The following is a 27,887-nucleotide window of genomic DNA, read 5'->3' as shown; positions in this document are numbered from 1 at the left end:
GGGAGGGTGGTGCTGGGCGGCGGCGGCGGGTGTGTGAGGGAGCGCCCGGCTGCCGCGCTCCGGGCACGGCAGCGAGGGACGGGGCGGCCCTGCCCCGGCGGTCCCGCCGCGCTGAGGAGACCCGGGCCGGCTCCGCCGGGGTCCGTCAGCGGGAGCGGCCGCGCTCCGCTCCGCCGGGCGTCCGGCGTGGCGCTTGTCCCGTCCCGCTGCCTGCCCCGGCGGCCGTCACGCCGTGAGGAGGAGCCGCTGCCTGCCCCGCCGCTGTGCCCCTCGCCTGGGAGCCCTCCAGGTAACCCGTGCCCGGGGGCAGCGGGACAGCTTCCTGCAGCCGCGGAGCGCTGTGCTGGGTGTCCCCTCCGCTCTCCGGCCCCTCGGTGCCCGGCAGCTGCGGGGGGCTCTCTCTTGGGGCGGCTGGCGGGGTCCCCTGTGGCTGAGGGCTGCCCCCGCCGGGACGGTGCTGCGTGAGGGGGCTGCTTGCACTTGTAGGATCTTACCCCCAAACCGGGCTGACTGTTCAATTTGTTTTACTTAAATACCTCAATTTAACCTTTATTTTGTCTTGTGTGTGGGAAACTACAAAGTTGGTGCTGTTCCTCTCCCCCACCTCATTCTGCACCATCACTTCCTCGCATTTAAGGGTTGTGCATGAAACCTCGTGCCCATCCCACTATCTTCACCTTCCTGCAGGTTACACACCTGCAAGGGGATGGCAGTTCCTCGTTTTCAGGCGATTTCTTCCCTTTAAACGAAGAAATAAATCAGTGTTATGTGAGGCGGCTTGTTTCCGTAATGTAAACCAACTTCCTGCACATGGTGGGACAGTTCACATGACTGGAATGTGGTCATGGATGGCTATGTCCTTTTTAGGAAAGATAGGTCAGCGAAGCGAGGTGGTGGAGTTGCTCTTTACGTGAGAGAGCAACTAGAATGTATTGAGTTCTGTCCGGGGTCGGATGAGGAGCAAGTGGAATGTCTGTGGGTACGAATCAAGGGGCTGACTGGCACGGGTGATACAGTTGTGGGGGTCTATTACAGACCTCCTGATCAGCACGAAGGAGTTGATGAGGCTTTCTACAGGCAACTGGAAGTAGCCTCGCGACTACATGCCTTAGTCGTCGTGGGGGACTTTAATTACCCCGATATTTGCTGGAAGACTCACACAGCCAGTCATTCACAGTCTAGGAGGTTCCTCGAGTGCATTGATGATAATTTCTTAATGCAAATGGTGGACGTACCAACTGGGGGAGCAGCGCTGCTAGATTTAGTACTCGCCAACAAGGAGGGTTTGGTCGAAGTGGTGACGGTCAATGGCAGCCTTGGCTGCAGTGACCATGAGATGGTGGAGTTTAGGATCCTGTGTGGGAGGAATAGAATACCTAGCAAAGCCACAGTTCTGGATTTCCGAAGGGCCAACTTTGGCCTCTTCAGTCAACTGCTAAGGGAAGTCTCATGGGAAAGTGTACTAGGCGGTAAAGGGGCTCAAGATAGTTGGTTAGCATTCAAGGACCGCTTCTTCCAAGCTCAGGATCGGAGCGTCCCAATGAGTAGGAAGTCAAGTAAGGGATCTAGGAGACCAGCGTGGTTAAACAAGGAGCTGCTGGGCAAACTCAAGTGGAAAAGGAGAATCTATGGATTATGGAAGGAGGGGCTGGCCGCTTGGGAGGAATATAGGACAGTTGTTAGAGGATGTAGGGAGGCAATTAGGACAGCTAAGGCCTCCTTGGAACTCAATCTTGCTAGTCGGGTTAAAGACAATAGAAAGGGCTTCTTCAAATACATAGCAAATAAAACTAAAACAAGAGGCAATATAGGCCCACTGCTGAACGAAGTGGGTACCCTGGAGACAGAGGATATAAAGAAGGCAGAGGTGCTGAATGCCTTCTTTGCCTCTGTCTTTACTCCTGCAGACTGTCCCCGAGGGCCCCGGATTTCTATAGCCCCAGAAGGAGTCAGGACAAAGGAGGAGTTTGCTTTGGTAGATGAGGATTGGGTTAGGGATCAGCTATGCAAACTGGACATCTGTAAATCGATGGGTCCGGATGGAATGCACCCACGGGTGCTGAGGGAGCTGGCGGAGGTCATTGCTAGGCCACTTTCCATCATCTTTGGTAAGTCGTGGGAAATGGGCGAGGTGCCTGAGGATTGGCGGATGGCAAAGGTCACACCAATCTATAAGAAGGGCAAGAAGGAGGACCCGGGTAATTATAGACCGGTCAGCCTTACCTCCATCCCTGGAAAGATGATGGAACAACTTATTCTTGACTCCATCACTAGGCATATCAAGGATGAGGGGGTCATTAAGAACAGCCAACATGGTTTTATGAGGGGGAAGTCATGTATGACCAACCTTATAGCCTTCTATGAGGAAGTGACTAGGTGGAGGGATGATGGTAGAGCGGTAGATGTAGTTTTTCTTGATTTCAGTAAGGCATTTGATACTGTCTCCCACAGCATCCTCATAGATAAGCTAAGGAAGTGTGGGCTTGACGATCAAGTAGTGAGGTGGATCGAGAACTGGTTGAAAGGAATAAGGCAGAGAGTTGTGGTCAATGGCGCAGAATCTAGCTGGAGGTCTGTGACTAGTGGAGTTCCTCAGGGGTCGGTGCTGGGACCGGTGCTGTTTAATATTTTCATCAATGACCTGGATGAGGGAACTGAGTGCACCCTCAGCAAGTTTGCTGATGACACAAAACTGGGAGGAGTGGCTGACACACCAGAGGACTGTGCTGCCATTCAGCGAGACCTGGACAGGCTGGAGAGTTGGGCGGGGAGAAACTGGATGAAATTTAACAAGGGCAAGTGTAGAGTCTTGCATCTGGGGAAGAACAACCCCATGTACCAGTACAGGTTGGGGGGTGACCTGCTGGAAAGTAGTGAAGGGGAAAGGGACCTGGGGGTCCTGGTGGATAGGAGGATGACCATGAGCCAGCAATGTGCTCTTGTGGCCAAGAAGGCAAATGGCATCTTAGGGTGCATTAGAAAGGGAGTGGTTAGTAGGTCAAGAGAGGTTCTCCTCCCCCTCTACTCAGCCTTGGTGAGGCCGCATCTGGAATATTGCGTCCAGTTCTGGGCCCCTCTGTTCAAGAAGGACAGGGAATTGCTTGAAGGAGTCCAGCGCAGAGCCACAAAGATGATTAAGGGAGTGGAACATCTCCCTTATGAGGAGAGGCTGAGGGAGCTGGGTCTCTTTAGCTTGCAAAAGAGGAGACTGAGGGGTGACCTCATCAATGTTTACAAATATGTGAAGGGTAGGTGTCAGGATGATGGAGCTAGGCTTTTTTCAGTGATATCCAGTGATAGGACAAGGGGCAATGGGTGTAAACTGGAGCATAGGAAGTTCCACGTTAACATCAGGAAGAACTTCTTTACTGTAAGAGTGACAGAGCACTGGAACAGGCTGCCCAGGGGGGTTGTGGAGTCTCCTACACTGGAGATATTCAAGGCCCGCCTGGACAAGTTCCTGTGTGATGTCCTGTAGGTTACCCTGCTCTTGCAGGGGGGTTGGACTAGATGATCTTTTTAGGTCCCTTCCAACCCTTGGGATTCTGTGATTCTGTGATTCCTGCATGATGAATGAACACTTCATTTAAATCGAGTCACTTTCATGAGATGTTAAGGTGTTGAGAATATTTTACACCACTCTAACTTATGATTTTAAGTGTTAACAAAAATTCCTATTGTCATGTATCTCTATATCGTGCCTCTCAAAGGAGTTATTTGGAATTAAGTAACTTTTTTCCGTCCAGTTTCCATAGCCAAGGAAAGGGTTAACCTGCGCTTTACTTACCATAACAAACTGGAGCGAATCTGTGCAAGTTGCCTTCTCTCTCTTAACAATATGATTTATTAAAGGCTTTACGTTGCTCTTCCGATGGGGTGCACCATTCTTGCATGGGACTGAATCCTCTGTGTGTCTATAGTTCTGACAGGGTTTCCTAAAGGACAGAAAGGCAAATGTTAAATATCATGTGAAAAGCCACAAAGAGGAGTGGCCTTCATTTATCTTTGCAGCAATAAGTATACATAGAAGTGTATTTTAGTGCACAGAATAAGCAAATAATATTCGAGACAAAGGTTTTACCTTCTCTGAATGTGTCATTACATTTTAGAGTACCTGTCATCCCTTCATAGTTGGGTTGCTTCATGCTCCACAGTGCTGATGTGTGAGAACTCACAACAAAAGATCTCCCTTGAAATTATAGACTTTGTCCCAAAGTAACTGCTTTTCTTTCTTTCTTTGGTTACTCAGTAAAATATTACTGTAGAACTAGTCCTTAAAACGGTGATGCATGGAATACTGATGATACTGGTAATTTCACTTTGATTAAATGTATTTTGTGGTGCAAGACCAGGGGATTCTGATACTCCTTCATTTACTTAATTCACTCAAATACAGTTTTAAGCCAGCTGCTACTTGCATATAAGGTAGCCCAAGGAGTCAGCTTTGTATTTTAGAACCACTGAGATTTGCCACTGGACCTGTTCTGGCCCAGTTCTTTCTTTTCCTAGCAACGATTATGGTAGATGTTCAGTGCTCAGATATAATCAATGCTGACATCTGCCTGTGCATGGACAGTGAGATGTCTCCACTGTAGAATTACCACAGTGACACCACTTGATAAGTACAGTCAGGGTGAGGATTGGGGGGTCAGGGACTGATCTGCCTTTACCTCATAGTGGCATCTGTCTTAGCTGGAAATTTGGGCTTGTATTATCTGTGAAGGACCCTTGTCCTTTAAAACTGGCTGTTTAGAATGCTTTGCAATAGTTTTCATTTAGAATTGCTAAAATGGTGTGACATTTTGTATTGGACTTGTCTTCTGTGTTTTAGTTGTGGCTTTTTTCTGCTTTTAATCTCATGAATACATGGAACCTAAGAATTGTCTTGGTGGGTTCTAGGATTTTTGTTCCCAGGCACTTTGGAAAAGGTCCAAGGTGCTTTCCAAAGGCAAGACCTTATTAAGCTCTTTGGCTGTGAACCTTTACTGTGTTCCATGGTGCTATGCATTAAATCAATTTTGAAAAAGGAAAAAAAAACCTAAACTTGTCTCAAATTGAGAGAGCTGCAGGTTCTTTTTCTTTAAGGTTTTCACTTCTGTCCTTACATGCTTTGCTCTGATGTTGAACTTGAAGTTGAAAGAATAAGGGGGTTTGCCCTGGTAATCCCAGCTAATCAGGAGTTCTGAGTGCCTTAGAACAGCTCTAAAGTCATGTCTTTAGGAGGAGAGCGGAAAGACACCGAATGCTGTGTTACCTGGCTCCAAAGCAGTATTGATGGCCCTTAGCTGGATTGGCTCTTTATAATGGAAGTCAGGACTGCAAAAGAAATAGGCAGAGAAAGAGGAAACCAGAGTTGAGCACTAGAAAGTTTGTGGGGACAGACAAGTGTATTTGAATGTAAGTAAATGTAAATTAAAATCCTAGAATCCTAGAATGGTTTGGGTTGGAAGAGACCTTAATAAATATCCCCCTGTAGCTTAGGCTGTTTGGCTGTTTATTCTGAGATTGTGGGAGGCCTTTTTTTGTATTGGAGGGCTCAGTGGTGTGAATTCCTCCTGGAAACAAACAGCTCAAAGGAATGGTGGTGGGTAATGCCTGCTGCTGTTAAATTGGTTTTGGTATGTTTTGCACATCCACAGGGTTCTGAGGATGCAGATATGAGTACATAAATGCTGTCAAATGAAGCATTGCTACTTGACTGTAATGCTGTGGTGAACTTTTCCCATAGTTATTTATGGAGTGCTGCAGTAAATATAGATGAAGCTTTAGCAAAGCATGCAGAGAGACTTGCTAATAACATTTTTCTCTTCTAGGCTTAAGTAGCCAAAGATGAGTCGTGGATTTTCAGAAAACAACAACTTTCCATATGACAACAATCAAATGGTGTTGGACATGATCCTGTGTTCCCTCATTGGTGTTCCACAGCCCATCAACTGGGACAGTGTGGCAAGGCTAGTTCCAGGATATACATCCAAAGAGGTGAAGTTACTCATAAAAGAATTCAAAGCCTGAACACTCAAATTAATCATGTTCTGCATTTTATTTCATTAGGACTAATGTAGAGTAAGAACAAAAATTCCTGGAAAATATTAATTAAAAAGTGGAATTAAAAGGTAGTTGTGCTAACATACTTCAAATGACATCGGATTTCCATGGGAAGGATGGCGGTACTCACTAACCTCATGTAGGCTGTAGTATACTTACCAGCAAACCTGATAACTTTCTATGCTTGTCATTACAGTCTTGAGGAAGCATGAGTTACAGATCTCCATTACGTAGCTAAAAGTGCAGTTGCCTCTCGCTTGGTCCTGCAAGTTGTGGAGTTTTCTTTCTTTGGTTGGAATAGAGTTGGGATTAACTGTAGGTTAACTAGGGTTAATACCTCCATATACTTAATCTTTCTGGATTGCTGAATTTCGTGGTGAAATGCTCACTTTATAATTTTTAATAATGATTTTTAGTTTTTCATTTCTGAGGGGATGTAAGGTAAGAGAAAAATGTCTTTTGCCCTTGTGATTCAGCAAAGCTGGAAGCAAACAAGCCAGTGATCTTTACTTTCTTGCAAACATAATCAAATGTGTCAGATCACATTTATAACATTGCTATTGGGCATCAGTGTAACCTTGTATTTAGAACATAAAAGTGAATGATTGGGAGTAGAAATGTAACATTGTGGGATGTTATAGGGCTTTCAACTGCTTGGCAAAGCTCTTGAAGGAGGGATCTGTACTATTTACATTTCAGTTTGCAGATGATACTGTGCACATTAAGCAAATAAATACCTCTAAAAATATTGGTGAGCTCTCTCCTCATATTAATTAAGATTATATGATTGCTTAGTACCTGTCTGATTACTCTCTTAAAAGAACAAAGTGTCTCTCATAGGTGGAGTCCCTATGTAAGGCAATTAAGGAAATGTATACCTGTGCTTTTGTATCTGCTATATATAGAAGACTGGCATGGTAAGGAATCTGAGACACTACATTAATATCAGGAGGATGTCACTGTGTGTACCTTTCCCAAAGGGACAGGTGGGATTCAGCAATGTCAGCTCAATCCAAAATAAGTACATAAAACTGCTGCTTGAATGGAGCCTGATGAGCTGAGTCACAAGAGGGTTACCTATGGAATTAAGTAGATTTACTTGTATGTGTAAATTACCTGTGTGTAGGATTCTGCAGAGCCAAAGACATGATTGTCATTGTATGAGTTCAAATGTACAAAATTGAAAGACTTCCTAGTTCATCAAAACAAGGAATGGGAAGTTAACAGAAGTGCAGTGGAAATCACCAGTCCCTTTTATCCAAATCAGAGTGGAGTTCAGAAAGTAAAAGAATAATAATTATGAACCAGTTACTTTAACTACTTTTAATAATATTTGACAATGTTTATGGTAAAAGAATTAGTTACAAAACGAGAATTGAAACTCTCCCCATGACTTTCCCCTTTACAGATCAGGCTTAAACTCACAGGGCTAAGGAAGTACAGATTGAAACAGGTTCTATCTTATTTTTTCCTCTTTCTGTTAGTGTATTTAATTATGCTAAATATTACTTATTCTAGTGTATATTTTTGTACTTTCCTGACACCGCTAACAAAGTAGGAAGCATTGAAAGTTTAATATCAGTAACTGTTCACATGCAGAAGACATGAAATACAATATTTGTATCAAATTATAGTTATTAAAAATGTACTGAAAGCTACTGCTTCATTATCCTATCATTTAATCTTGTGACAGTGTGCAAAAAGGTTTGATGAACTAAAAAGCAGTGGAAGTTCACCTGTTGACAACCAGTTTAATCCCCTGATGGCTGCTGGTGGGAGTCCTGTGGAAACTTTAGCTACATACATCAAGTCTTCCTTGCTCGATACACAGACAGAGTTTCAGGAGCCTGCTATTGGGCAGGATTCCATTACTATAACTGGTATGTTTTTAGTCATTCTGAACTATGTTGGCTTTGATTATAATCAGTATGTGCATGCTTTTGTGTCCTGAGTGTTAAGTCCACCCAGGAATAGCAGTTACTCATCTTTGAAAAAGTCAAGTATAAATATAATGCATACATGAGGTCGCTTTCAGTTACTTTAGCTTAAGAATCAGTGTTTGTTTGGGCATTTTAATAGTTTGTCTTTCCCAAAGGCATAAATCTTTACACTGAATCCTCTGTTTTAGTATTTTGGTGGGGAAGGGAATTACTCTCCTGTTTTGTATCCCCGGTGTTGTACTTACAGCTATTTGCAATCACATTGAGCTGTGTTATTAAAATAACCAGAAAGTTCTGTAGAAAACCTGCAGAAAGCTGAGAAGGTGATCCCTTGAGGTCTGACCCTTCTCTCACAGCTAAAAGCTCTGTGTTTGTTTGCCATGCAACTTGATGACAAGATGACTACACAGGAGAACATAGGGGAGCTACTTTTTGCTGCAAGACAGTCTTGCAATGACATATAATATGCCTTAGTCAATTATCTGTTCCAGTAATAATTTGGCAGAAGAGGGCCAGCCCTAATAGTTGTATTTCAGTCACAGCACAATTAAATGTTAACATTTCCTTAAGTACTTCTGCTGTAAGCAGTTGTAATTTGCTGTGTCAGAGTTATTCTCTGATTTTTCATTGTAGAGTGAGATGTTTTCAATGCCTTGTAGGACTTGATAAACGTGTTGCATGAGAAATTTGCTTCATTAATGAGTAAGCAATTTCTGTGTTAAAAATGAAAATGACAGTGAAGTGTTGAAGCAAAGTGTTCTGTTTCAATGTGCTTCACAGTGCTGCAGCTTCCTAGTAACTGTTCTCTTTGCAGAAGAAACCCAGCTGTTTGACCTTTGCTGGAGAACAAAGAAAATGCGTTCAATAAGAGATGATGTTTGAAAACTCTATATGGAGTATCTAGACTGAAAATGCTTCCAATCAGCTTTCAATTATGTCCTTGTTACATGCACGATGTGGAATAAATGCCTCTTGCACCCACGGGTGGCTACTTAAAAGATTAGCAGCTTCCCAGTGGGCAGTTAACAAGCTAACTCTGCTCATAGAACTCTAATTGAGTTGTCATAGACAATTAGTGCATGTTTTCTCTTTAACAGTGTAATACATGTAGTAAGTATTAATGCATTTAAGTACCCTAATGTTTCCTATTACAAGATCCTGGCCTAACATTTGTTTTCTGTTTTCTTTGTAACTCTTTAGATAAATTATTTTCCCTGTTTATATGTAATTTGTTGATATGAAATTAGGGTAATTAATCTTTTTCTCACAGGCTTGAGTGGATTCACCTTAGTATTTGTGAGGTACTTGTATCTTTCAGAATTGGGGATTTGAGAAAAGCCTATTTGTAAGTGTTTTTTATGTTTAATTACTTCCTAGTGGATTTATTCACATCTGCTTATTGTTAGGATCCAGAAATTTGGGGCCATTTGGATTTGTTTCTAGACATGAATAACAGCAAGAAAAAGCAATCAGACCAAATGAATTTTGAGCTGGATTCTGGTTTTGGCAGAATTACAAAAAGCTCATTTATTACTTGCTAATTATATGGCAAACTGCTGTTAAATACCTCTGAATATATATTATGGCATTAAACAAGTGTATGGGATAGCCTTTTACCCAGAGTGTTTATTCCTAATTCTGTAAGTCAATCTATATTCTCTGGGGGAAAGGAACAAAAAATGATTGATAGGAAGAAACGTATGGCGAAGTTCAGACATCCCTGTTAATTTGGCTGTGCTGCATACTCTTGTCAGCATTATTTCTTTAATAAATAACTTCAATGTGTTCAAGGTAAGCTCCTTAATATTTGCAGACAGAACTCACTCATACATTTTTCCACCTTCCTTTTAAATACTCACCTTATTTCACATTCAAAATCTGGCTTAGATCTCCCACTGTAGCTGTCTTAATGCTAGCAGGGGTCATCTGCCTGCAATGAAATGACTGCCCTGAAGGCTGTGTCTGACCCAGTCCCTTCCAAGGTTTTTTCTAGTGTCCCTCTAGTAAATCTGTCCCCTTTATTAGCTGTGTTACTGCTATTGTGGCCTTACTAAGGCTTAAATCTGCAATGCCTTAGGAGAAAGTTTTGTTTCTTCTGCTTCTAGTGTGATAGCTTTGCTTTCCTGAGGGGCATAATTACTGTGTTCTGAACTGTACACCGCTTCTAGATCATTTTTGGTGTCAGTCTGGTTTAGTTATTTAGCCACAAGATGAAGAGGTCTATCTTAGTCCTCTTCAGAAGAGTACAACCTTGTACATTACACTAGAGGGAGAAAATGCTTCTGGAACTTTTTCCCTATAAATCTGAGAGTAGAAAGTAATCACGGAAAATCATGACCTTGCATGTTGTCATCATGGAAGACAATATGTGCCCTTCCATTATTTAAAATAGATAATGATCTTTCTGTTTTATAAGCAAGGTTGTTGATGTTTCAGATTGCAGCGATCCATTACTCTTGGAAAAGTTATTCAAATGTCTGCTGGGGTTGTGCTAACCCTTGACCCAGAAATCACTGGATCTCCTGGACTTCACTGGGCTTTGTGTCCGGGTTGTACTGCTTGTAGTGCATTTGTGAAGATAACCTGTTTGAACTGAAGCACAGCTGACCTTTATTCCTAGAATAAGTTACCTGTCTATGATGAGACAAATTCCCTGGTCTGCTTTCTGTGAGCATTGTTTTATATACTCTGCTTTAAGCCGCATGTTTGAGAAACTTGGCAAAAACGCATCTTGAGAGGCTTCTGTCTGGAAGCAACTGATTTCCAAACCTAACATTATGGATAAGAAGCAGAGTTAGTCTCAAGTTGTTATATCCTGGTGACAAAGCTTCCCACAAGACCCACATCCCGCAAAGCAGAGAAGGAGAGCTAAAGGAATGGCTTGCTTTCCTGGAAGGAAATTCTGAAGACTCTGTGAATCTTACTGCTCTGTATTGAGACAGAACCAATCTGGGTTTGCAGCCAAGTGTCTGGGCAACCTGGCAATGCAGCTGGTCTGAGTTCCCAGTGCATGGCATTCAGAGCAGGAATTTGGGTTAGCTTAGTAGCCTGTATGGCAGCAGATTTGTTGCTAGTTGTGTAACATTGCTCCACCATGAAAGCTGCACTTCAGTTATGTTTCCAAGATGATGGACTAAAAAAGGTCAGGCATTTTTGTTCTAATGTGCCTTTTCCCCTTACATTTAAGGAAGGCCCAGCACAACCTCCACAAGGAATTGTTCATCAGAATCTGAGAAAGGTCCTGTGCATAAAGGTGGAGAAAGCACTGACGAAAGCCAGGGGTAAGATATGTGTGTTTATCTAGGGGGTTATAGAATTGACAGAAAGATGTCTAAATTGCTCATACTTTTCTACTACCAGAAAGAAAACAGCTAGGAACATCCTAATAAACACTGTAAGACATCTTGGAACCTTGCATTGCTACAGACATACTAGGGGTTGGTTTGGGAATTACTTATGTGCAATAGGGAGAACTCATATATAAATCTGTCCACAATGTTCTTGTGAGTGATTGATCATTGCTGTTATGAGAATGGGAAACATAACCTGATTTAAAAAAGAAATGAAACAAGATTGATGCTCAGGAACATTTTAATTTAAAAAAATGTTCTTTGAACATGGATTTGTCCCATGTAAAATCAGGAAAAGAAAGCTGAAAATGAAAAGTGCAACTAAAAAAGTTTTCCTATGAGTTCAAATAGCAGTGATGAACATCACTGTTTTTCATACTATCAGATTCCTGTTTTCCATATTATATAAGTACACATAGAATAAAGTGTGTGTTTGAAACCTAATGGTGACTGTCTCCCTCTAGAGACAGCATTTACTGATTCTAGCTTTGACCTTTTTGTAAGAAATAGGCATTTTAATATACAATAAAACAGTTTTAATTGCTACAGATGAGAATTGCTATTGTATGCTGTTATTGTCCTTGGTACCTCAGTAACTTAGGCATATATATCTGCCTTTTTTTCACAGGAAAATTAAAAAGGTGGAACAAATATATTCTCCATGTAATTCAGGTAGTATCCCATAACAAACTGATGACAAAACTGGGGCTTGAAGCTGGAAATTTGCCTTCTCTGGTCCCTTAACAATTAAATCACACTGATTATGTGTCGGATGATATGCATCTGTGTTTTTCACCTGACAATGCCATCAGACAAAGCTCCTGTCAATATTTTGTGTTACCAGTTAATAACTGTAATTTGTTTTCCTTCTGTTAAAAAAAACCTGTTAGTGACATCAGTGTTGCAGTGTGTGACAGATTTGGAGATGAGATCTTTGTTGATGGGTTTTGGTGGTCTGATTGGCTAATGGTCCTAATTTGGTTTGTGGTTTGTTTTCTTTTTGAGGCCAAATATGGTGATCCATGTGTGCGACGAAGCAAAAAACCTCAAAGAAGATTTTGTGTGTCCTCGTGACCTTTTGATTTCAGAAATGAAATACTTTGCTGAATATCTGTCTGTGGATGCCCAGCGCTGGGAAGAGGTGGACATTTCAGTGCATTGTGATGTTCACATCTTTGACTGGTTGATAAGATACGTTAAAAGGAACACTAAGGATTCTGAAGCTAATGAAATGCCCACTTTAGGTAAAAGGAAGTGTGTAGATCATGGAAAACTAATGGGTTTTGTACAGTTCAGCCCCAGCCTATTTGTTCCTGACTGCTGCACTGAAGCTTGTCCTTTGTTAGGGAAGTGTTGCAACAGAGATCCTCTGGTCATAATAGCAGATGTCTCCAACTTGTCATCACTGGTAGTTCTGAGGAAATATCCTGATAGTTATAGCAGTGAAAAAGGTCTAATATATTTTGGGATGCGAGGGTTTTAATTAAGCTTCTTTAGACCTCTTCTGAACAACAACAGAAAAGCAGTTTCAAAATACTGGTGATGGTTGGGTTTGGTTTTGTTTCCCTGCTGTTCCCCATTGATACAATTGCAATGTTGTCCAAAATTTCAATGCAGTCTGATACGATGGTAGGACTTCTGCCTTTATGAATTTGAAGCAAGTTTTAAATCTTTCTAGGATCCTTTGCTACCATTTTTTAAGCATACAAACAAACAAGAGAATGGAGTTCTGACTTGCAATGTAAACGGCATGTTAAGCAAAATCTTAGCTGGGTATGGCGGCTATAGAAGGAAGGTAGTCTAATAGTGTAAAATTTTAGTCATACTTATGAAACCACATTTACAGTTTTCTGTAAGTTCCGATTTGTTATGGTTGTACTCTGACCACCTAATTGACAAACCAAAACTATGTTTCTTAAGATAGAAAATCCTCTACATATTGGGAATGGCAGGTTGATCAGTAAAATAATACTTAAAACAGATACTAAATATGCAGAGGGAGGGATGTGATACGAAATTATCAAAAGAACTAATGTAAAACCTGCTTTTTTTTGTTGTCTTTTAGAACCATCAAATGTCATCTCAATTCTTATTTCTTCTGAGTTTTTGAAGATGGATTCATTAGTAAGTATTAAGAAAGATTCTCTGCCATAAGGGCACGGTTAATTAAGAGGTGTCTGAAGAACTTGTTTCTTTTGCTTTGGCTGTTACAGAATGAGTTGATGCAATGAGAACATTTTCAGATTTTTCTACCGCCTTTCTAGTTGAGTGCAGCAGTCTGATATTTGCAGATTCTCAATGCAGAAAGACTTACACTGTACATTATATCCGTGATAGTGGGTCTTTGGTTTGCTTTTCGATGACTGATCTAGAGACACATCAGTATCCGACTTCTCTTATGTTCTATAAAACAAAAAGATTATTAAATCAATGAATACCTTTGGGTTATATCCTTTTTACACTAAAGACACATCTGCCTTTTAGATCTAGTTCTCTAGCTCTGTACAAGTAATATCTACTGACTTGCTTGTTAAAATGTTTGTCAACACTTCTCTCACTGGGGTGAACCACAATTAAATACTCAGTAAGCATAGCTGAGATACAGACAATACTGTGTAGGATGTGCGCTGTGGTTCTCTTTTTGCAAGATATTGGAAAGTACCACTTGTTGAGGATGAAGCATTTGTTGAGTTGTGTTTTGGTTTGTAAAAACCTTTTGGAGGAGAATATAAACTAACTCAGAGTCCTGTTAATTCCTTTAGACAAATCTGAGATAATTCTCCTTTAGACAAATCTGAGATTTGTTTCTTATGTATAAGTTGAACCAAAATAGTTTTTCAAAACACCACACTCTATAAACTAAAAGTCTTGAAGCAATTCATAAAGCCTTCTGGGAGAGCTTTGTCTGGAGTTCTTTAACATTAGTTTAATGTTTCCATTTTTCCTAGGTAGAAAAATGTATTCATTATTGTCACAAAAATATGAATGCTATTGTAGCCACACCATGCAACATGAATTGTATCAATGCTAATCTTGTTACTCACATTGCTGATCTCTTCACGCACAATGAAGTGGAAGAGCTGAAGGACAAAAGAGACAAATTTAAGAGGTAACGTTTTCCCTGTAATACACGGAATATTGTGAAGTGACTGTAATTGTATATTAAAATTATGAGCAAAAGGAAATGACTTTTTATGGGACATGGGCAAAAGGAAAGGCCACACTAGGAGTGTAGCATGGACAAATTATTCATGAACTCTTGCATGGGAGCCAGGATTGGGGTAAGGAACTCTTTATGTGATGACATGCTCCTAATTTGTAGAGAATGGTTTGGCTTCAGCATCCTGTGAAGTCTGATGTTTAGGGTGGCTGGAAGGCCGAGTAGTTGTGATGGTGTAGTGTTTCATATGTAAGGGCTCCAGCTTAGTATCCAGGTAAGGGCCAATTCTGGTAGCGCAGACTGGCAGACAAGCAAGGTGAAAGTAAGAAAGGATTTTAATCAGCAGGGATAGAGACATTATAATTTTTAGCATTAAAGTTAAATGTAATTTCACAGAAACATTCATTAATAAAAGGTCTTTTAGTCAAAGTAGAAGCTGGCAGTTTTTATTGGCAAGCAACATAATAAAAGGAAAAAAAATAAGGGATCTTATTCTTCACATCTGTGTAAAAATAAGAGATGACAGGTCAGGAACCAGTTGTCCACGCAGATTAGTTTAAAGGAAAATTGCATTAAAAGCGATTATTATTCTGAGAGAAATATGGTGACTTTGCTTATCATCAGAATGAATTTGTTTGTCTCACTCTACATAAGACAATTTTCAGTGTTTTCTAATGGGTAAGCTGTGTTACTGTCATTAATAGCAAACTTTTCTGCAAGAAGATTGAGAGGCTCTTTGATCCGGAGTATGTAAATCCAGATTCTCGAGGCAATGCAGCAACATTGTACAGGTAAGGCATTTTTATATTGCTACTTCAGTTGCAAGGGCAGTCGCTGTGTTTTTGAAATCCTGCTCTTACTCCAGCACTTACTTTTGTTTTTTATAATCTAGGTGTTGTTTATGTAAAAAGCTGCTAACTAAAGAAACTGAGAGAAGAATTCCTTGCGTACCGGGAAAAATCAACATAGATCAACACGGGAATATTGTCTATGTTCATATAAGGTAGTGAATATATGTATATTGAAAAAACACGTTTCTTCGACTCTATGATTTTGTGTGACTTTACAAAATACTGCGTGCTTAGGAATTACTAAATACATTACAAAAGGAAGTCACAGATAGAATGGAAGTGGAGAAACTACAGCCATGATTACTGGGAGGGCTATTTTAGGTTGTACTGCCTTAAACAGAAAATACTCAGCTAATTCCTCCATCAAAGGGGTTTAAAATGTGTGTAACTGATGACAGACAAATTAAATTAAAGGCTGCATTTCTACAAGGTTTATTTTTGAATGATAGATCCACCTTTGCCAGCAAAGGAAGGCTGGAGAGTATTTTCTAGACTGACTTTATGCTGTCAAATCAAATACTCAGCCTGCTTGAAGAATACTATAAATAAACTTTGCCAGTTCAAAGTGTTTGTCAGAGGAGCTTCCAAGGACCTATTCAGTATGTATGGCAAATTCACTTGGCACAAATGTTTAATTCAATTCTGTTTGATCCATGTCTGTGAACAGCTGGATTCTCTTCTTAACAAAGATCAGTGTGTGATCAGCTGCAATTCCCTCTGTCCTTACATGCCACCTTTAAGGAAGGATGAGGGGAAATCAGTAACAAGAGACCTTTCTCATCTGATCCATTTCGTTCAGAACAATCAAGGCACAGTTCAGTATCAGCTCCCCAGGTAACATGTATTTAGTGTTACCTCCCACAAACATTACCGAGGTGTGGACTAAGCTTTGCCTAACCAGTCTAAACAGAATCACATCTTGTGGCCCTGCCCTGACCTATCAGGATCATTGGTGATTAGCCACGTAAAAGTCATTAATTGTATTACTTCAGTTAAGCTGACTGTATGTAGCTGCTGTGGAATTCCTAGCATATAAATATACAGGATTTAAAGTTAGTCAGAGGATTATTTAGGTTCTAGTTATTTGTCTTGTGGTACTTGTGGCTGCTTTTCTACACAGAATCCGTTTACCATTTCTTGGGTGAAGCGACATTGGCCACTAATGAATTCAGGCTTATGAGCTAATAAATGCCTATCGTTAATGATTTTAAAAATAGGTTTATTGGTCCTCTAGTGGTGCCTGGAACTAACTTCCAGTTGGAAGTACTGGTTGCTTTGTCTAGGTTAGAAGTATATATAATAAAAACCAGTTCAGGCCAGGGCTTAAAACTGTGAAAAAAGAGCTTCTGCCCTTTCTGAAGATAATATGCACCAGTGTGAGTGCACATTCTCTAAAGAAGCATGTGTCATTTAATCACTAGGAACAAAGTATGTATTTAAGACTAGAAGTCTCAGATACATATATTTATCAAAAAGACTTGGTCTTGTGTTTTCAAACTTTAGTTCTTCACTAATTGCCGTTGTGTTGCAGATACATAGAAACAGGTTATGTTGACTTTTAAAATAAATACATTTGCAGTGCTTTACCTCTGGTGCACAACATATTTATTACTTTAAAGACAAAAAGCTGCAGTATGACTGAACTTGTTTGTGTGTGCGTATTTTGATATCTTCTACTCAGTGTATTGGGTTTTCCTCTGGTTTAAGGATTCTCCTGATTTCCAAAAAGCTTAATATCTGTCTTGGCTTATAAATTTGCAGTATATGGAGCTTGAGATGAATCAAGCTATAATTCTTTGTTATTAGTAAGTTTAGGGTGCTGTCAAAGAATTTAGGCTCTTCTTCATGGTCTGAATTTAGTAATGATTGTTCCACATTGTATCCTTCCTATTCTAAACTTTTCTGTTGCTATTCACCAGTGGAGCACGTGTTGTTCTGCTGCTTCTCCACCTCACCTTTCTCGTACAGGTTCACAACAGAGTTGTGACTCCATATGCAACTTGAACTCTTGCTTTTTCAGAGACAAAACCTGGGAAGTCCATGAGTATTTAATTGGCCTTCATGAGGAGTTGAAATCTTGGAGGGATGTTTACTGGCGTCTGTGGGGGACTGTCAATTGGTTGACTTGCTCAAGATGTAACCAAGTTAGTACATTTTCCACATTGACTTGTTTGTAGATGGCTTGTTGTGGGGTGAGGCAGGGACTAAAGCAGTTTGGGAAATATATGGCAATTAAGCTTGGTATATGTTCTTTATAGTACAAAACTGACTTCCATAGGTAATCTCACCTCTCTTTATCTCTCTTTTTATTCTGATGTAGTCTTTCCTGTGTACTGAATTCTCCCATTGCCAGTACCATTCGCAGTCAGTTCTTTATCCAGGTGTAGCAAGTGCTCTGGGCTCAACTGGGACAGGAGTATATCCCTGTTGTAACCAAAAAGTACTTCGATTTGATCCTACAACTCTCCCAAAGGTACTTCAATACTAATTCACTTTGAAAAGAACATGAGGCGTGAAGGGGAGGGGGGTAATAGTGTGTTATGAAAATAGATCCTCTCCAAAATAAGTACTGTATATTATTGCAGGCTGGGACCTTGGGACACAGGAGTTAAGAAGCTGAACTTCTTTTAATTGCAGTTATGAAATCAATTCTTCCCATTAAATCAAGTATGTGTGTATGTGTATTGCAGGGCTGCAAAGTGAGGGATCACATGGTTGATATACCTTCAGAAAACGGAGATGGAGATGCTTTGCCATCTCAGACTACTAAAATATTGAATGATCTGCTTCATCATAGAGATGTTATTGTTGTTCCTTTCACTAAGGATGAGAATAGGTAAGAACAGTGTATTGTGTTACTGAAATAACAACCTTCAACACTTAACACATGTACATTACTTTTGATTTCTCTCCCATTTTAAAACCAGACATAGGGCTTTGTAAAGGTAACTTAGTTTTGATTGCGATGTTAGAAATTGGAAAGAGAAGAACAAGTATTTTTTCCTTTTTTGTATTAAGCAGGCTTTTGATCGCTTATCCTCCATAAGCATTCACTCTTCTTTCTATTTTAATGGATTGTTATAAAAATATCCTGTGGCTAACTTGGAGGTCTGTCTCCTCTCTTCATGCATGATGAGTAAATAGAGGCTGATTCTAAAGTGCAAGATTTGTTTTGATTTCATATTTTTCTCTTTAAGTGACTCTGGGATTGGGCTCAGTGATGAAAAAAGCATTGAATGTGATGTGCTTGTAGAACCAAACACGCCATGGGGTCCCAAAACTGGAGAAATCAATGCTGTGAGTGCTAATGTTGGGGTTTTTTCTTCCCCTTTTTTTCTGATTATGAGGATTCTTACAAAGGTACTTTGAGGAATTCATTAGGCAGCCTTTGATAAAAAAGATTCAGTCATACTTTAAAATACATCACATGGCAATATTTAAATAATTGTTGCCTTTGTTGTGTCTGCTGATGTGGCTGGGGATGTCCACATGACTCCTGCAAGTCCATAAATAAAACAATAGTAATTTGGATTGTGTTTTGTTGCTTGGGTTTTTTGGGGGGGTGTAAGGGTGTGTTTTGGGTTTGGATTCGGTTTCTCCCTGCCCCACGAGACGTGAAAGATTTTACTTTCCAGAACTATGATGCATGTATGTTAACATGTGTATATCAGATCAACAGAAGTACGCTCTAAAGCAAGTTTAAGGAGGCTGTTTATAATACTACCTCTGGTTTAAAGAGAGCTTGCATGCAAAGATAGATTCTTGAAGTTCAGAACCTATCATAGAGTAATGGTAGCTCAGTGATCCGGGTGGTAGCACAATGCTGCTGATTCCATGAGAATTTCAGAGTATCTGAAGCTCTCCTGCGACAAATGTGGGAGGCTGTTAAATTTAAACTCCATGACAGTCTGGCACATAACTATCCCTCCCTGCCCTGGACTGCTTTTGGATTAGAACAAGCTGTAAATATTTCTAGTGCTAAGGTTTGACACATGAAAACATGACTGTAAATTCACTGCGTGTAAGCAGTCAGTGTTTCACAACCTGATTGAGGTTAGTCATTCTACCAAAATTCCTGGTTAAAGATGGGATTAGGCCTTTTGGGGTTTACAAGTGTAGCTTGCTGTACTGTAACGCACCACTCCTATTTTTAGAATTCCACTCACTTTCTTCTATTCAGATTACTATTAGTTCTTTAACTTACTGTGTCTTTCTCTCTCTGTGACTACAGTTTCTTTCTCTGAAGAACTGGACTTTACAGCTGGTTAGTAAAATATTTTGTTCTTAAGCTTAAATATTTGCTCCTCTGCACTTGGTAGAGAACTAGCTTGGATTTTTGCCTTGTTTTCTAGTGAATTGGGTGGAAAATCATAGAATAGTTAGGGTTGAAAATGTATTTTCTTACTTTTGCTTTAATTTGGAAGTTGCATTTTAGCAACACTTTTCAGAAGAAAGAATGTGTGAAGTGCTACTTTAGTGCTTAACAGAAATTAAAAATTCCCTTCAAATGTTTTAATACATGACAAAAACCCATAGACCAGCACTGCATGCGTCAGATCTTGATAGTTTGTTAGGCTGACAGGTATAAATCATCAAAACCAGAGGTTTTGAGTGCCTGTTTCTGATGGCTTGTCTGAGATGCTTCATGTCCTCTTTATGCTACTGCTTTGTTGCAAAAGATCTTCTATCAGAGATGAAGGCCTAGCTAAATGCAGAGAATGGGGAGTCATTCTAGCATAGCATATGATGTCATCTGAGTTACTATTTTCATATATAAATGATAGAGAGCAGCAGTTTTCCTCTGTCACTGGAGGATTTGTGTTGCAGTCTGATGTTCCTGATGTCCTATAGTAAGTCTGCTCTCCTTGTAAAAACATGATTCTGTAAACTTTTTGAACTTGCAGTCCATGTTAAACTTCATTTCTCATGGATTACTAGGCACTCATCATCACGTACTTTAAAAGACATATGTGTGTATTCCAACACTGTAAACATCACATTCCTTAATAATTTCATTATCCTGTGCTCATAGGAACTATTCACTGTGCCCTGCTGTGATATTGGAACCCATAGGTTATGATGCTGCACAGAGATAGAAGAAAGAAATAGACATTTTAGGTATCAGGATGAGTTCACAAGAAGGCCAACCAGATACTCCAGCCCAACTTGCAATAAATCATTTCTGCAGATAGCTGTGGTGTACATAATCTGTGTGTATTTGTAGTGCATTGTGGTATACATGCTTTGTGGTATTTAATTACTGAGTATCTCAGCCATTTCAGGCAGTTTGCAAAATGGAGCAAACCTCAGTAGAACCTTTCGTAAGCTTTTAGTTTCCCGTGTTCTATGATTATGTGGCTAGCTCAGACATTTGCTACCAGAAATTTTCTTATTAATTAGCAAAATAGTATAGCCAGCAATGCATTGGATGTTAAACACCGATTCATACAATAATACAGATTGGAAGGGATCTCTGGTGGTCATCTTAAGTATTTCATCAAACTCAAAGCAGGGGTTTGAAGTTAGACTCAACTTCAAAGCTATACTACTTTTCTCAGCATTATATCCACTCAAATGTTGAATATTTGAAGATGGAGATTCTGCAGCCTCCCTGGGCCACCTTTTCCAATGTTTCACCACTTGGATGAAGCATAAATAAAAGTGAGGCACTGGAAGAGGTTGCCCAAAGAAGTGGTGAATGTTCCATCCTTGGCAGTGTTCAAGGCCAGGTTGGACAGAGCATCGGGTGACACGGTCTAGTGTGGGGTGTCCCTGCCCGTGGCAGGGGTTGGAGCTGGCTGATCTTAAGTTCCTTTCCAGCCCAAACCATTCTATGATTCTGATCAAAGGTTTGAAAATACCTTCTAAACATTTGAGAATCACATGCTTGGACCTAAGTGTACTGTAAGTAAGCTCCTTCAAGACAGATTTAATGTGTCATTTAATAGGGATCAAGCCTCACTTATAATTTGTGGCCCTCTCTTCCTGTCAATTAGAAACAGCAGTCATTGTTATCTGAAGAAGAGGAGTACACCACTGGCTCAGAGGTCACTGAGGATGAAGTGGGGGATGAAGAAGAAATATGCAGGAAACCAGGTACAGCAAGTCTCTCCAGTCTTCCTCCTGGAAGTTTAGAGATAGGGATTTGGGGCAGCAGAATTCTTCTGTAAGCAGATTTTAAACATTAGGCATTTTAAAAATAAATGTTATTTAATTTTTATTTCTATTATTTCTGTGTTTGGATACAAATTACCCCACTGCTCAGTGCCATCAAAATCACTGGCAAACAAGACAGGCTGCAACTGTTCATGTCCCATATGTCCTCAGAGTTGATTAAGGGTGTATTTTTCAGGAAACACTATCAAGTGCTTTTGTGAAGATTCACATAACTACACAATGATGGTTTTGTAGAATATCCTTCTAGTTACATAGTGGAATGAATGGTGAATGTGGCTAGAACTGTGTCTCCTTTGAAGATAAGCTCTCTATGATCTGAAAAGATTGTTCTTTTTTTGCCTCCTAGTTTCTCCTTTCCACCCTACTAACGAGTCACTTGAACAGAGGCAGTTCTTTGTTTGTTTGGCCTTGACTCAAAGGGTTTGGAGTGTGCCAGTTTGTTTAAGAATGAAATTTTTTGTAGTTTGAATTAAACTTGTTTGGTCTCATATCACTCAGCTTGGTGACTGAATTAGTGCATCCAAAGATGTAGCTTCTATGTGTACTTTTAACCTTACAGTAGAAAAATTGTGCTGTTGTGTGTAACCACTCTGCATTTTAAATATGTACTTGAGCTCCTGTACACTTCTCATAGGAAAGCGTTTGAGTAATCTGTGTGTATTAGCTAGCCTGCAACAGCAACAAAAGGAAAATAGCCTGTTCATTTACTGTTTGTAAAGGAATAGAGAGGGGAAAAAAATCCTTGCGTAGCTGTGTAGTTAAGAAATTCCAAGTGTCTGTGATGGTATGAGTAGATGTTTTTTCAATTAGCAGGGAGAAAGGAGAAATTAAAGAAGTCCTACAAGCACCCAAAGAAAGTGATTTCTTCACCTAGTGTTCAGAAAAAGGAGAAGCCATCTGACAAGGTAAAACCACAGCTGTGAAGGTTGTCTTGAATAACAAGGACTTCTCTCAAGTTTTGGACTTGACCTTAAAACATACTTAACATGTTTTTTCTTTCCTCAATAGTCAAGTTCCCGAGATGCATCTCCATTCATGTAAGTAATTCTCAAAATCCTTGAGAACATATTCAAGTATATCCCTTTTTGTGAAGTGTGACTGATAATACGGTGTGCATTTTTCTTTTCTAACCAGTGTGAGTATGCAGCAGAACAAATGGGATGCCTCAAGGTCACTAAGATTCAACCAAGATGCTCAAAGAGAAGATGGTCTGTTCTTGCATGAGTTCAGCTTTCATAAAGTTAATATTAATATAAAGAAAATGGTTCTTTCATATAAGAAATGGCTAATTTGCTTAAAATATAGCCACTTAGAAACCTTTAGGTTGAATTTAATCTCAGATATAGCAGTGGGGTTTGGGTATTTTATTACTTTTTTCACTAATAGTTGCTCCTCATTTGGAATAGAACAGATTTTGACTAGGTTAATACGTATCATCTGTATCCAAACCACACAGTAATCTCAGGCTCTTCCAAACTGTACATTCATACAGCAACATGCTCCTTTTGAAAATGTTCTTTTAGTGTTTCGTTGGCATTTATTAGCAATCTCATCTATTCTACATGAGAAAAAAAGTATTTGTGGTACCATATGAAACTATACATCATAATCTTGCACACAGATTGAAAAATAAATGGGCAGCTTTGAGCCTAATCTCTTGGAAAACATTGGAAAGGAGGTCAAAGTGTGCATGAGAAAAAGAAAATATGCATCATAAGTGTATGTGATTGTGGTTGTCGTGGTTTAAACCCTGTCGGCAAGTCAGCCACGCAGTCCACTTCCTCACTCCCCCACCTTCTCCTCCCTCCCCCAGCTTCCAGAGGGTCAGGGAGGGGAATCAAAAGAATGTAACTCCCATGGGCTGAGATAAGAGCAGTCCAGTAACTAAGGTATAACACAAATCACTGCTGCTACCACCAATAATAATAATGATAAAGGAAATACCAAGGGAAGAGAATACAATACCACCCGTCGACACCCAGCCCAACCGAGCAGTGAGTCAGCCCTTCTGGGTAACTCTCAGTTACATCCTGGGCATGACATGCTGTGGTATGGAATACCTCTCTGGCTAGTTTAGGTCAGGTGTCCTGTCTCTGCTTCCTTCCGGCTTCCCCTCCTCCCTGGCAGGGGATGAGACTCAGAAAGTCCTTGGTCAGGCTAAACATTTGAGCAGTAACTAAAAACATCGGTGTTATCAGTGCTGTTCCCAGGCCGAAAGTCAAAACCACAGTGCTGCACCAAGCTAATAAGAAGGAGAAAAAATGACTGCTACTGCTGAACCCAGGACAGTGGTTTATGTTCTTTATTTGAAATGTCAGCACATAACCTGCAGAGATTACAGTTGTGTCATCTGGTAACTGTATAAGCATGCGAATAACATTCCCTGCATCCCTGTGCCGTGTTGTCTGTGCAGATAAACAGAGATAAACATTCACTTCTGTCTTTCCCAGTCTTTCTGACTAAAAATATTGAGAATTCTATTAGTTTGTTCCGCCTTCTTTAATCTCTCAGGAGACTCTTGTTTATTTTTGCTGGTTTGAAAACCATTCCCATAGATCTCGGTGAAATGCCTCAGGCTCATTCTGCTATCTGCCAATAACACTTGAAGTTACCATATGTGTCAGGATCTAGGACCTTGGTTGTTCAAGATTTCTATATGAGCTGAAAAGGAAGCTAATTTTACAAATACAGCATCACTAAAGTGTACCTCTAATTCTTCTGACTTTGTATTCAGTAGCAAGGAAAACCTCTGTTCTAAATATTCTAATTTCTGACAGATCAGAGAAGAATGTCTGAGATCACAGGGCACTTAATAAAAATGAGACTGGGAGACCTTGATCGAGTCAAGTCGAAAGACAGTAAAGAAGTAAGATTTGTCCTGTCACAATATAGTGTTTTACAGAATTGAAGTAAGCCTTGGTTAACAAGATATCTATTCAACACTTAAGCTACAGAACTGAGTTTTATCAATCTTCACTTTGTTCTAAGCATGATATTTTTGGGGGAAAATAGTTTAATAGTTAAAGTTCACTGCCTTTAAGAACTGGGTGTGGTAAACAGGATGGGTTTAAAAGGTTTCAGTACTGGGTTGTGGTAATGACACAAAGTATGCCACAGGTTCTGCTGAATATTAATGATTGGTTTTAATGAAGAGTCACTGATTCATTGGATTAGTGTCAAAATTTGATTGGTTTTGGTTTTTTGTTTTGTTTTTTTTTTGTGACTGCAGTATGCAGGAGGCATTTATTCCAGACTTGAAGCGCAAATAAAGGCCTCAGCACAGCTCAGTGCACGACAAAGCAATGCTGAGAAGAACGCCAGGTAAGGTTTTAAATTAAAAGGAGAAAGTAAAACATGGATTTCAGGTTGGGGGTGGGTGTTTAAAGAAAAACCTGTCTTGTTTCATACACTTTTTTTGAATCAGCATCCCTTCTAGCAGGTTAAAGATACAAAGTGTGAAAGCTTCCTTTGCCAAATTAAGCTAGAGCTGAGATGATGAAACTCTTGCACCCATGCTGGAAGAAATGCTTTATAGCCACTGACATGGGCAGGGATGCCTCACCCTAGGCCATGTCACCCAAGGCTCTGTCCAACCTGGCCTTGAACACTGCCAGGGATGGGGCAGCCACAGCTTCTCTGGGCACCCTGTGGCCAGCGTCTCAGCACCCTCACAGTGAAGAACTACTTCCTTATCTCCAGCCTGAACTTCTGTTTCAGTTTAAACCCATTACCCCTTGTCCTATCATTACAGTCCCTGATAAAGAGGATAACTGGAATTATGGATAACTGGAAAAGTGTTAGCCAAGATTCTTTAGCCTATTCTTTACCCTCTTTCCAATAACCAAACCTAAAGAACTCCAAACACCAAAAAACCTACATGACTGCCTATTTGTTTGCTATGCCTTAAATGAGTAACCCAAAAATGAACTGAGAAGCTGGCACATCTCATGCAGTTGTGGAGCCTAGAAGTGGCCACAATTTGGCTAGCAGGTGAGCCTCTTGAGCTGAAGCTTACAGTGGAGCTGCTGCTGACCAACTTTCAAGGGATGGTTCAGAAGCTTCAAATATGTCAGAGGAATTTCTCACAGGTCTTATTTCTGTTCAAAAAAATGTATGTGGCTTGCTTCCTGTAGAATTAGTTACTTCAAAAGAAGATATTTTGACATCACAGTTCTTTCAGCTGTGTACCTCTGTATGCATATGTAGTTTGTGAATACAGGAATCCTGGCAGAAAGGCAACTTTCTCAGTAATAGATTTTGAAAACAAGAATATTTTAATGTGAAAGTAAATTCAAATACTGTACTAGACAGAGCTGCCTGGACAATAACTTAAAATCCTAGCAGTAATAATGTCCATGTGTTTCTTATGTGTTCTTAATCCAGGTCAAAATCCCGTTTTGGTCAAGGCCGCCCAACATAAGGACTCGTGAAACAACCTTTAGCCAGAATTCATTACTGCTTCCTGAAACTACTGCACTCTGTATGGGGAATGCACATCCTTGAAAGCTTTCCAGTGACTTATTTATTACTTTAAGCATTGTAAATTATTTTGTGTGATACATGAATGCAAATCCAATAAGGTCTGTACTTATTTTAATTGTAAATATACTATTTCTTAAATTTAATTGCTTTTTGGGGTATTGTGTTAAGTTGCATAGAAAATACTTTATAAACCTACAAAGTTAAACTATCAGACTAACTTTATTTATGGGGGAAGACATAAATATACCTTTTAGTATGCTAGAAATACTGAAAAGGGAAAAAAGCAAGACTACTGAATTGTGAATGCAGTCAGCAGCACAAACACAAGTTACCTAATGTATTTATATCCTGTAGTATTTTAGGTCAGCCCTCTGGGGATTTGCATTTAAAGTCTGTGACAATACCTTAGAGTAGTTTAAACAAAATCTTAAAGCAGTTCTGAGGCTTCCTTCTGTATCTCATGCAACTCCCATTGGTGTGAAGGTGGGTAGCAGGTAGAGACTAGACCTCCAAAGATTCTAGAAATGCCATGATGATGCAGTACTGCATCTTGCACGTGAAATGCTTGCTTACTTGCTTGTGAAATTAATACTCATTCCCACTCCCTATCCAATTTCTCTTGCATAATACAGTGTTTTGTTTCCTTCTGATATCTAGACTAAGAAGCAGTTCTCTCTTTTAATGATGCCATGTCTCTAAATTTCCAACCAGATATGCTATTAATTCTGCATCTTTCAGTGGAGATGAATCATTATAAAGACTTATGCATGTAGATCTTTTGGGTCTAGTTACTTTCTGAAACCTGCCTGAATAATACTGTTCAGAAGTCAGATGCACTTTCAAGTCCTGTATTTGGAGCAATAGAATACAAGTTTGTATATGTGTAAAATCCAGGGCTACCAAAATGAAATAACTTGTCTAGAAAATACTTCATATTAGCAAAGAAAGTGGCAATAATGGCAATAATAATGGCTGAATTCAAGTAAACATATTCTGACTTTTTGAAACAGGTAGAAAGAGTGCTCAGGGAAAGCTTATTCCAGGCCACAGCTGTACAATAAATTGTGAGTTTGGAATCAAGTTAGCAAGATCCTGCGTGGGAGGGTGGGAATGGGTAAGGAGAGGGAGATCATTGTTTAAATGCACTCTTCTCTCCATTCAGGCTCTTTTTGTCTTGTTTCTTGAGGATTTTCAGTAGGCATTAGAAGACGTAGGATAGCAATACTTGAAAATACAGCATTCAAGGTAGAAGGGTTTTATTGAAACAATTACAAATGAATGTTGTTTATTGTGTGTTTTGTCCAATGCTGTAGCAGACTCAACAGGCAAAACTGGATTTCAATGGCTTCGAGTTTGGACAAGAGTGGTAACTTTGTGGGAGTGCTTTAATCTGTATCAGATAAGGTTTTATTAATGCCTCAGGCCTGTTTGCAAAGTAGTAATGCAGCTTTAAGCACTCACAGTAACCACTAGAAAACTTGTTCGCTGAGAGAAAAAGTATTATAAAATCAACCAGGTATGAAAATGCTGTAGAATAAGTGTTTTGCTACATTCTGTGACTTCTCATAGAGGATTGTTCCAAATTCCCATGGCAAACTTTGCTGTGAAAGTCACAGCCTGCATGTGTGTGTGTGTTTAGTTTTCCTAGAACTACTGACTAGAAGAGAAGGGACAACTCTGCTGGTTCTATTCTGTGGGAAAGTGCCAGTTCAATGTGCCAGTATTGTTTCATTCAGAAATATTTTTGAGCATATAAAAGTAACATACATGATGTTCATTCTTTTGCCACCTTACCAACCACCTCAAGTTTTTATTTTGTATTAATTTTGAACATCTGTCTTGGTTTAATGGAAATAAATGTTGTTAATTTAACAAGTGTGTG

At 39.9% G+C, this 27,887-nt stretch overlaps 1 protein-coding gene across 3 annotated transcripts; it reads left to right on the top strand.

Moving 5' to 3' along the window:
• The first annotated feature begins 10 nt into the window (after window positions 1–10).
• On the top strand, window positions 11–27,880 carry SANBR (SANT and BTB domain regulator of CSR). 3 transcript variants are annotated; one of them, XM_065682393.1, is made up of 21 exons: window positions 11–289; window positions 5,814–5,979; window positions 7,739–7,925; window positions 11,173–11,266; window positions 12,341–12,579; window positions 13,401–13,459; window positions 14,284–14,444; window positions 15,200–15,286; window positions 15,388–15,498; window positions 17,367–17,490; window positions 17,667–17,819; window positions 18,037–18,182; window positions 18,544–18,643; window positions 19,578–19,610; window positions 21,343–21,442; window positions 22,337–22,428; window positions 22,532–22,560; window positions 22,658–22,731; window positions 24,301–24,389; window positions 24,753–24,844; window positions 25,907–27,880. In XM_065682393.1, exons 2-21 carry the CDS (start codon window positions 5,830–5,832, stop codon window positions 25,941–25,943), a joined length of 2,157 nt encoding a protein of 718 aa, XP_065538465.1. In that variant the 5' UTR covers window positions 11–289; window positions 5,814–5,829; the 3' UTR covers window positions 25,944–27,880. The 3 variants fall into 3 exon arrangements, 2 of the variants coding, with proteins under 2 accessions (XP_065538465.1, XP_065538464.1); XM_065682392.1 differs by having other exon boundaries at window positions 22,334–22,428; XR_010613378.1 differs by lacking the exon at window positions 25,907–27,880 and having other exon boundaries at window positions 22,334–22,428; window positions 22,658–22,763; window positions 24,753–24,828.
• The last annotated feature ends 7 nt before the right edge of the window (window positions 27,881–27,887 follow it).

This window comes from Lathamus discolor, chromosome 5 (assembly GCF_037157495.1).
Source record: "Lathamus discolor isolate bLatDis1 chromosome 5, bLatDis1.hap1, whole genome shotgun sequence".
In the NCBI taxonomy this organism is placed as follows: Eukaryota; Metazoa; Chordata; class Aves; order Psittaciformes; family Psittacidae; genus Lathamus; species Lathamus discolor.
Note: the sequence above shows the minus strand (reverse complement) of the source record. Positions and strands in the feature narration are given on the sequence as shown.

Bases quoted from the DNA above. Each gene is read 5' to 3' on its own strand.
- SANBR (XM_065682392.1), top strand. From the start codon at position 5,830: ATGAGTCGTGGATTTTCAGAAAACAACAACTTTCCATATGACAACAAT. The intron at 17,820-18,036 runs GTACTTCAATAC...TGTGTATTGCAG, and splicing joins ATCCTACAACTCTCCCAAAG to GGCTGCAAAGTGAGGGATCA. The intron at 22,429-22,531 runs GTAAAACCACAG...TTTCCTCAATAG, and splicing joins AGGAGAAGCCATCTGACAAG to TCAAGTTCCCGAGATGCATC.